This window comes from Arachis duranensis, chromosome 3 (genome assembly GCF_000817695.3).
Source record: "Arachis duranensis cultivar V14167 chromosome 3, aradu.V14167.gnm2.J7QH, whole genome shotgun sequence".
Lineage (NCBI taxonomy): Eukaryota > Viridiplantae > Streptophyta > Magnoliopsida > Fabales > Fabaceae > Arachis > Arachis duranensis.
In genome coordinates, this window is record NC_029774.3 from 59,758,606 (window position 1) to 59,768,605 (window position 10,000).

The window sequence follows — 10,000 nt, forward strand, 5'->3', positions numbered from 1 at the left end:
CAATAAAGTACCCCGTATTTTTCCCTCTGCCTCTGGTTGTCGCGCAATCCCTTCTACTGCTTGCCCTGCAGCAGTGCCTTGGCCAACCCCAGGTCCAATAGAAGCAAGCCCTACAGCCAACCCAGCAGCAAGAACGGAAGCAGCAGCAATCAGTGGATTCATGATAAGTTCCTCTCATCCAAAAAAGGGGAAATGGTTAATGATACAAGCAACCAATTTTGACTTGAATTTTTCAATTAATAGAAAAGATTTATTCAGTCGAAATAATTGAGGAAAAAAAATGAAGAAAAAAATAAAGAAAGAATATTTATTGAACTGTTGGAACTACTTCGATATTTCTCTATTTTTCTATTCCCATAGTTTTTGTAAATCCATACAACTTTTGTTCTTATCTTCCCTTAAAATAAAATTTTTGAACCATTCTTTTCTTTTAGAGTTTTCTTGATTCAATTTCATTAGTCATTCATCAAGATTCAATTCATAATTACAGATGAATATAGAAGGGCTTCGTTTTTTTGAATCCCTATCGAAATTGACAGTAGCAGGACAAATTTGGATAACTATATTTATAGTTGGTTTCTAGATAATTCGTTAACATCCAATATCTAGTATCACATATGCATGTATTTCTTCTATACCGTAAACCAATTGTTCGTGTATTCAATTGGATTCGAGAAGCATTCTTTGAAACCTTTCAAAAGACTTAAAAAAAAAAGAAAGAGTTGCCCTTTAGCTATTATATTATAATTTTATTATAGACACCCCGGCTTGACTCCTCTTTCAAATCTTAGTCTTAGGTTTTATTAGATTTCAAACTAGTAACAATTCCATTTTTGTCTAAATTTCGGAGTAAATGGGCTTCTAGGTGTGGGATTTCCTTAGTGATTTTTTCAGGACTGTGGCTTGTCACATGAGTTTGAATTTCATATTTCCGCATGTGAAAAAAAGTATAAATATCTTCATAGACCAGACGTTCGCTGATGAGTACAGCATCTTCAGAATTGTAACCCTCCCATGGCATATAAACTACTAATATGTTTTTTCCCAAAGCAAGTTCGCCGCAAATTGTAGCAGCACCGTCCGCTAAAATTTGACCCCTTTTTATGCATTTACCGCGTTGAACTTGAGGTTTTTGATGCATGCAAGTATTTTTATTAGAACCTTGATACATAACCAATGGGATGTTTAAAGTCTCCCCATTGCCCAATAGAAGGATCTTTTCAGTATCGGTATAAAAGATCTTTCCCTCGTGTTCCGCTATAGCGGAAGCCCCCGAATCTAAGGCTACTTGGCGTTCCAATCCCGTTCCCACAATGCACTTTTCGGACCGAAAAAGCGGAACTGCTTGACGTTGCATATTTGAACTCATTAAAGCTCGATTCGCATCATTATGCTCGATAAAAGGAATGAGCGAAGCTCCAATAGAAAAATATTGAAAGGGGAAAATACTTCGGAGATGAACCTCTTCCCATGCAATAGTCAGAAATTCTTGACGATATCGCGCTGGGACAATCTGTTCCTCCCGAATACTTCGATTCAGTGCTAAAGAATTTCCTGTAGCTACCATATAGTATTCATCTCTACTTGGTGGTAAAAAAAGCATCCGTATTCTTTTTGATCTCTTATCAATTTCATAAAATGGACTTTCTATAGACCCCCAACGACCAATTCTCCCATGAATAGCTAGAGATCCAATAAGTCCAACATTGATTCCTTCAGACGTATCAATTGGACAAATGCGTCCATAATGACTAGGATGGATATCTCGTATCCGAAAACTAGCAGTTCGCCCCGTCACCCCTCCGGGGCCCAAATAACTCAATTTTCTACCATGAACTATTTGGGTCAATGGATTGGTTCGATCCAGAACTTGAGATAATGGATGTAATCCAAAAAAAGATTCAAAAGTAGTTGTTGGTGGAGTTGAAGTCACCAAATTCTGAGGAGTCGGTATCAATTTAAGTCTAATTGCTCCACATATAGTTCCTCTAACCATATTTTCTAAACGAACCAGAGCCAATCCGAATTGATCTTGTAAGAGATCTGCTACGGAACGAATACGTTTATTTTTCAAATGATTCATATCATCAAGTGTACCCATTCCAAATTTCATTCCAATCAAATGATCGGCAGCTGCCAATATATCTCGTGGGAACAAAAATGTATTGTTCTGAGGTATATCAAGATTCAATCTTCGATTCAGATTTCGTCGACCAATCCTTCCTAATTCACATCGTTGGTGAAAAATTTTTTTTTGTAATTCCTTGCACAAAGATTCAGAAAATACAGGATCCCCGCCTACACAAGCAAATTGTTGATAAAACTCCAAAATGGCGTTATTAGAGCATAAGATTCTAACAAATCCTTATTTTATTTATTTCTGGTGGTATTGGATTGGCTCAATTTCAAAATAAAAAAACAAAGATTTCGCGGGCGAATATTTACTCCTTATCCATTTTATTTTAGATGTAATCTAGGGTTATCCTGCGACTCTTCAAAAAAATGAATCGAATAATTCAAAATGACTCTTCAAATTGAATTCCCAAAGTGATACATTCTCTAAGAGCGGTATACTCCTCTTGCTGATCAACGATTATGACAATATCGGGTAAGCCAGCCATATATTTAATGCCACCCAGATAGGTTTCCAAGTGCGATAACTGTCTCTTCAAAATAGCAGTATCTTTTTTTGGCAAACTATGGATTCTGCCCATTTTTTGTTCTGTTCTCAAGGACCTGAACTTATGAAGTCTCGTTTCTGTAGTATACCAATTGGTTAACATACCGCCGAGCCATTTTTTATTAACATAATGACACCGAGCTCTTGTTGCAGCCCGTGCTATTAAATCCGCAGCTTTATTTTTTGTGCCAACAATTAAAAATTGTTTCCCCTTACTTGCTGCATCAAAAACCAAATCACAAGAAGTCTCGTTTCTGTAGTATACCAATTGGTTAACATACCGCTGAGCCATTTTTTATTAACATAATGACACCGAGCTCTTGTTGCAGCCGTGCTATTAAATCCGCAGCTTTATTTTTTGTGCCAACAATTAAAAATTGTTTCCCCTTACTTGCTGCATCAAAAACCAAATCACAAGCTTCTGATAAAAAGCGAGCAGTTCTTGTAAGATTTAGAATATGAATACCCTTACGTTTTGTGGATATATAAGGTGCCATTCTGGGATTCCATTTTCTAGTACCATGGCCAAAATGAACTCCCGCTTCCATCATCTCTTCCAACGTTATGTTCCAGTATCTTTTTGTCATTGATCCCCACAAAAAAAGAGACAGGGTATCCTGAAATAAGAAAAGTTTTGTTCCGATGGAACCTTCTCTTTTATCGAAGATTGGCTCTTGATACATGGTCAGGCCATTCAATTTTTTTTACTTTTTTCTTTATTCTCTTTCAAAAATGTAATCAAACGCCTTTATTTAAATTTAAGAATTAGAAATTCGAAAAAATAGGCTTTTAGCAATTATCAAATCTTCGGAAATGATTGCTGCAACGTATCACATAAATTCTTGAAATCAAAAAACAAATTCTCTATGGTGGAACAGGATATCTTTTATTTTTTCCTCGAGTAAATTCTTTTTTTTCGGAGCAATCTTAATAAGTTGTCTTTGCTTTGAAGGCTGTGTTACCCTTTTGAATCCGGTACCAACGGGTATCATTCCCCCCAAAACAACGTTCTCTTTCAGACCTTTCAACCAATCGATACGACCTCGGAGAGCAGCTTTTGCTAAAACTCTAGTAGTTTCTTGAAAACTCGCTTCGGATATGAAACTTTGGGTATTCAAAGATGTTTTTGTTATCCCCAATAATAGAGCTCGGTAACAAATTACTTCTTCTAAGGCACGTCCCGCTCGTTCAGCTCGAAACAATCCAATTAGCTCGCTGGGTGAAAAAACATTAGACATTCCATCTTCTGAAACCAATACTTTTGATGTTATTTGGCGTACGATAATCTCAATATGTCTATTATGTATATGCACTCCTTGGGATCGATAAACCCTTTGGATTTTATTAACCAAAGAAATTCGACTTTGGACAATAGTTAGCTCAGTACAAATAAAGAATCCCCAAGGAATGCCAAGAATTTTGGTTATATGTTCGTTCCAAGCGTCAACCCTCTTCCCTAGGTTAATCGATATTGAATCAATCGAACGAACTTCTAATACCTGTTCCACTTTTGGAAGACCTTGGGTTATATCACCTGATCTCGATTTTTCATATATAAATGTTACTAATATATCTCCTTCAAAAAAGATTTCTCCAAAATGTCCATGAACTGTTGCTCCTGGAGGCGCCAAATAGGTATTAGCCGATCTTATTAATATGGAATCCATTTTAACAATTAAAACTTGTCCCGATTTTAATTTTAGTTCTAGTCCATTTTTTGTTTGAAAAATCTCAAGTCGGCGCACTCGTCTTTATCTTGATCTTTACAGGCCTCTTGAATATTCTATTTACTTCATTTTTTCTTTGATTTTTTTGTAGAAATTTTTAGTGCCGTCTTCTTTATTATTAGTATTGATAAGAATTCTCTTGTTAAGACCCTATGAACAATTAAACAAAACCTCAGATTCATACCAGAACCACAATGATTCAAAAAAACCTTTAATGTCCAAAAATTTCCCGAGTAAGAACTGCTGAATTATCACTTATTCAAGAAATAGATAGGATAGAATAAAAAAAGAAATCAAAAGACATTTTTTTGCTTTGATAAAAAAAGACAAACAGTGGCAATTTTATTTGAAAGAATCAAAATTTTTTTATTATTCTAACTTACGTATCTTCTAATAAAAATTTATTAAAGTCCGGTTGCGAGGTCGAAATATTAAGTATGAATCATAATTCTAATACTTTTTAAAATCTATTTTATATATTCCGTGCTCCAGATACTAGAAAATAATATCTGATGGGGTAAAACCATCTCTGTCAAGATGACAGATCCTTTATTTTTGTTCTGTATTTGCAATAAGATCAATTAGAACAAGTCACACACTCATATTCCGGAAATAAAGAAAGAACGAAATTCCACGGTCAAACTACCAAATTCAAAATGAACTGGCCTAGAAATAAAAAATCAAAATGGGTAAATTTGCCACTTTTATTTAAAAAAATATATAAATAAAAAAGATAGTTAGTCAGTTCTTATGAATCTAATTCATAGAAATTTCGTCCAGTAAAATGGACGAATTATAAATTTCTAAAATAATAGATAGAAATATAGCAAATAAAGCCATTGCAACACCCATTAAAGGAGTAGTTCCCCACCCCGGAGCTACTTTACCATATTCTGAATTCAATGGTTTCAATAAAGCCCCTACAGTAGTTCATCTTGGACCAGATCTAGAACTACTCTCAACGGTTTGTGTAGCCATAAATCCTATTTTTTATTCATTGAGATCTGTTGACTTTGTATACCATTTCACTATAAATATAGGATTTTATCCTATAGATTCATTGTGGTCTTGAAATTTGAGAAAAATGGAAACAGCAACCCTAGTTGCTATCTTTATATCTAGTTTACTTGTAAGTTTTACTGGGTATGCTTTATATACTGCTTTTGGGCAACCCTCTCAACAACTAAGAGATCCATTCGAAGAACACGGAGACTAGTTGAAGTAATGAGCTCCCAATATACCAATATTGGGGCTCATTACTTCAATTGAGATAATGAAAAATCATTTCGTCTTTTTAGTTGGAACTTTAGGGGGTTCTCTAAAAAAGATAGCAAAAAAATTATTCCTAAAGTCGAGACTAAGAGGAATGTATAAACCAATGCTTCCATAGATTTCATCCCGGTTTACAATTATAGCTTTTATACCTGTTTATTAGATTAAAGTAAAAAAATACAATCATTCAAATCAAGATTAATTAAATTCCCTATGATTTAATTTAAATCACCCCAAACAAAAGTATAGTAAAAAAGAAACAACAAAAAAAAAAACGTTCTATCCGAATCAGACTATTTGCCTTCTTGTAGTCGGATCGCCCAGTTTTTGGAATGCTCCAAATTCTACTTGAGCATCCAAATTGGGGTCGATGCCAGCAAAAACATCTCGGAACAAAGTTCTAGCACCATGCCAAATGTGCCCGAAAAAGAAGAGAAGAGCAAACGAAGCATGTCCAAAAGCAAACCAACCCCTTGGACTGCTACGAAAAACACCATCTGATTTCAAAGTGGCACGATCTAATTCAAAAATTTCACCCAATTGAGCACGTCTAGCATATTTTTTCACAGTAGCGGGATCACTATAACTGACTCCGTTGAGTTCGCCACCATAGAACTCAACAGTTACACCTACTTGTTCAACACTATACTTCGATTCTGATCTTCGAAAAGGAACATCGGCTCTAACAATTCCGTCTCCGTCTATCAAAACAACTGGAAATGTCTCAAAAAAAGTAGGCATACGCCTTACAAAAAGTTCACGCCCCTCTTTATCTCTAAAGATAGGATGTCCTAACCAACCGACGGCTAGTAACTATGATTCCTACCCACTTTCAATAGTCACATATAAGTTTATATAAGATAAAAAAGCAGGATGACCGTGACGTGTATGCGTGGGATAAACCAAATCATGATTGAATCTTATTTTTCCATTAGACGGAGCTCGCACGTGTTCTGCAGTACCTCCTGTGAATACTCCACCTGTATGAAAAGTTCTTAATGTTAGTTGAGTACCAGGTTCTCCAATCAATTGGCTCGCAATAATACCTACAGCTTCGCCTAATTCCACCAAGTTTCCATGAGTAGGACTCCGCCCATAACACAATCGACAGATCCAAGATGTATCCCTACAAGTAAAAAGGGTTCGAATAGATATTGATTGTGTTTGAAAATTTATTAAACGATTGATTAGTCCAATCCCAATATCTTGATTTCGAATGGCAATACATCACGAACCTATATATATTGTCTGCTAATACACGACCAATTAATGTTTGTATCAAAATTCTTTCTGGCATTATTTCATTCTGGGTATTTATAGAAATTCCTCGAATGGTACCACAATCCACCCGTCGTACAACAGTGTGCTGAACTACTTCAACAAGTCTGCGAGTAAGATATCCAGCATCTGATGTTCGTACAGTAGTATCCACAACCCCTTTACGGGCTCTGTAACAAGAAATTATATATTCTGTTAAAGAGAGTCCCTCGCGTAAATTGCTTTGAATGGGTAAATCAATCATTTGTCCTTGTGGATCTGACATTAATCCTCTCATACCCACTAATTGGTGTACTTGAGATGCATTTCCTATAGCGCCTGAGAAAGACATTATATGAACTGGATTTAGGGGGTCGGTCATCCTAAAATTGGGACTCATTTCTTGTCGTAAATATTCACTTGTAGCATACCATATCTCAATGGATTGGCGTAATTTTTCTACTGCATGTACATTTTCATAATGATGGTGTTTTTTCAAAATAAAACTTTATTGTTCAGCATCTTGAACAAGCCACCCCTTAGACGGTATGGTTAAAAGATCGTCGACCCCTAAGGAAATGGATGTAACAGTAGCTTGCCGGAACCCCAAAGTTTTTACTTAATCCAGTATATGTGATGTATATGCCATTCTGAAGTGATCTATTAATCTACTAATAAGTCGCTTAATGGCAGTTCCACCGATTACTTTATTGTGAAAGACCAGATCAGCCCGTTCTCCCATAAGTACCTCCATATTCTGCTCAGTGGGATTAAGTTCAACAATGGGTTTTAGTCAATGGTTTGAAAATTTCCCTTCTTTGCTTATGTTGATTTGTGTAGAAGTTTATTTTAAAAACTAAGATTCTACCCGATCCTAATTGATCCTTGAATTCAAATCCGCATCAGAAATTGACTTAACTAGATACTATATAAATGGGCTCGACAAAAACCTTGTATAGCTTCTTCGATTTCTCGATAAAAAGAAATATGACCAACAGTAGTTTGAATGTATATACAACGAATTTGTTTTTTTATACTTCTTACTACTATATAATGACCATAAATCTCATGATAGATACCCAACGGTTCATAATGAACTTCGATAGGAGCTTCTCTTGAGGAAATAACGCGCTGATCTAGCCGCCAGCGGAACCACAAAGGACTATCGAAATTTATTTTTTTTGTCGATAAGCTCCAATTGCATCATAGGAATTACAAAAAAAGGGTTCCTTTTTTTTCGTATATCTATTGTTATTATTCTAAATTCTTTCAGTTTTCGAATTTCTGCGATTACACGGACTATACCTGTTTGCACTAATACCTCGACGATTCCCGCTCGTTAATATATAAAGTCCAATAAGCATATCTTGAGTCGGTACGGAAATAGGATCTCCCATCGACGGAGACAATAGGTTCATATGAGAAAACATAAGTAAACGAGCTTCCGTTTGGGCTTCCAAAGATAAAGGCACATGAACAGCCATTTGGTCTCCATCAAAGTTTGCATTGAATCCCTTACAAACTAATGGGTGTAAACAAATAGCGCGCCCTTCCACTAAAATAGGTTGGAATGCCTGTATGCCTAATCTATGCAGAGTAGGCGCTCTATTTAGCAAGATGGGATGCCCCTGCATAATTTCTTGAAGGATTTCCCATACAATCGGTTCTTTTTCCCGAATTTTACTCTTAGCAATTCCCATGTTCAAAGCAAAATGCTTTCGAATTAGACCACGAATTACAAATGTCTGTAAAAGTTCTATTGCTATTTCGTGAGGTAATCCACATCGATGTAATGAAAGTGATGGTCCTACTACAATAACAGAACGCTCCGAATAATCAACCCTTTTTCCAAGCAGGGTTTCGCGAAATCTTCCCTCTTTACCTTCAATTATATCTGAAAATGATTTGTAAACCTTATTATGACCATCCCTCATCGGTTGCCCGCGGATTCCATTATCTAGAAGCGTATCCACGGCTTCTTGTACCAATTTTTCCTGGCACATTACTAATTCGCTTGGTGTAGATCTACTTGTTGTTAATAGATCGATAAGAGTATTCCGATAGATAACTCTTCGATAGAGTTCATTAATATCTGAGCTCATTAATTTTCCCCCATCAATTTGAATAATGGGTCTCAATTTGGGGGGAAGAACTGGTAAGAGACATAAGACCATCCATTCCGGATTTATATTTGTTCGGATAAAATGTTTAGCTAATTCTATATGTCGAACCAAAAATTTTTTTCTTCTTCCAACTTTTCGAGCCTCCCATTCATTTTCATTGCCCGTGGATCCCCCTTCTCCTAATTCTTTCCACTCTACTAATGAAGAATTTATAAGAACTGTCAAATCCAGATCGCCTAGTTGTTCTCGAATAGCACCCGCTCCACTAGAAATTTCTCTATTTCAAAATGTATCGAAACCCTGTATAGTAAAAAAAAGTGGTATGCTATATTTCCAGGATGGGATTTCATATTCGAATAAACCTCGTAATCGTAAGAAAGTAGGCTTTTTAACGACGGGTCTAGCAAACGAAAAATTTGGATAGGATCCAACCAATGGATCAATGGGATTTCCCCCTTTCAAAATTGGACGTGAAAGTTTCCTTTCATCCGGCTTAAATAATTAAGTCCAAAATAAAGAATAATGAATTTCTACGTTCAAATTCTATAAAATGGAGAATCAAATAATCTAAAAATTTTTACTCTTTACTCAAGTTATCACTAAAGAAAAACCCAACAACTTTTCATTGTTGATGAACTCCTTTTCTCAGTTATCGCAGAAAAGAGGTATAAAATTTTTGAGTAGTCTACTCCCCTCGAATGGAGAATCTCCTTCATTTTTAATTGAAATTTAAAAAGTATCCCTAAATTCATAAGAGATTTGCTTGTCTATCTTATGTATAATTTCATGTGATCTTTTAGGCTCAGACTTAACTTCGATGGTTATGCCACGATGTCCTTATTATATAAGCCTATATGCGATAGATAAACTTCGAAAACCAAGATACTTTTGCTGATTTGAACACAAATTCCGTTCTTTAAAAAAGAAATGGAATAATGGAA

General features: G+C 35.6%; 4 protein-coding genes and 1 pseudogene across 4 annotated transcripts; all 5 read right to left on the bottom strand.

Annotated features, from left to right (window-relative positions):
* Window positions 1-793: 793 nt before the first annotated feature.
* On the bottom strand, window positions 794-2,972 carry LOC127745525 (DNA-directed RNA polymerase subunit beta-like). Its single transcript, XM_052258312.1, has 2 exons — window positions 2,527-2,972; window positions 794-2,354 (listed from the first exon to the last, which is right to left on the bottom strand). The coding sequence occupies exons 1-2, from the start codon at window positions 2,970-2,972 to the stop codon at window positions 794-796; spliced, it is 2,007 nt and encodes a 668-aa protein (XP_052114272.1).
* Window positions 2,973-3,479: 507 nt separating this feature from the next.
* Window positions 3,480-4,347, bottom strand: LOC127745526 (DNA-directed RNA polymerase subunit beta''-like). Its single transcript, XM_052258313.1, has 2 exons — window positions 3,643-4,347; window positions 3,480-3,500 (listed from the first exon to the last, which is right to left on the bottom strand). The coding sequence occupies exons 1-2, from the start codon at window positions 4,345-4,347 to the stop codon at window positions 3,480-3,482; spliced, it is 726 nt and encodes a 241-aa protein (XP_052114273.1).
* Window positions 4,348-5,871: 1,524 nt separating this feature from the next.
* Window positions 5,872-6,489, bottom strand: LOC127745528 (photosystem II CP47 reaction center protein-like; the record flags this gene model as incomplete). Its single annotated transcript, XM_052258314.1, has 1 exon — window positions 5,872-6,489. A coding segment is annotated over one exon (522 nt), but the record flags the coding sequence as incomplete, so codon positions are not given.
* A 12-nt stretch (window positions 6,490-6,501) lies between these two features.
* LOC127745529 (DNA-directed RNA polymerase subunit beta''-like) lies at window positions 6,502-7,336 on the bottom strand (annotated as a pseudogene).
* Window positions 7,337-8,195: 859 nt separating this feature from the next.
* LOC127745738 (DNA-directed RNA polymerase subunit beta'-like) lies at window positions 8,196-8,939 on the bottom strand. Its single transcript, XM_052259356.1, has one exon. It carries the CDS (start codon window positions 8,937-8,939, stop codon window positions 8,196-8,198), a length of 744 nt encoding a protein of 247 aa, XP_052115316.1.
* Between the last annotated feature and the right edge of the window lie 1,061 nt (window positions 8,940-10,000).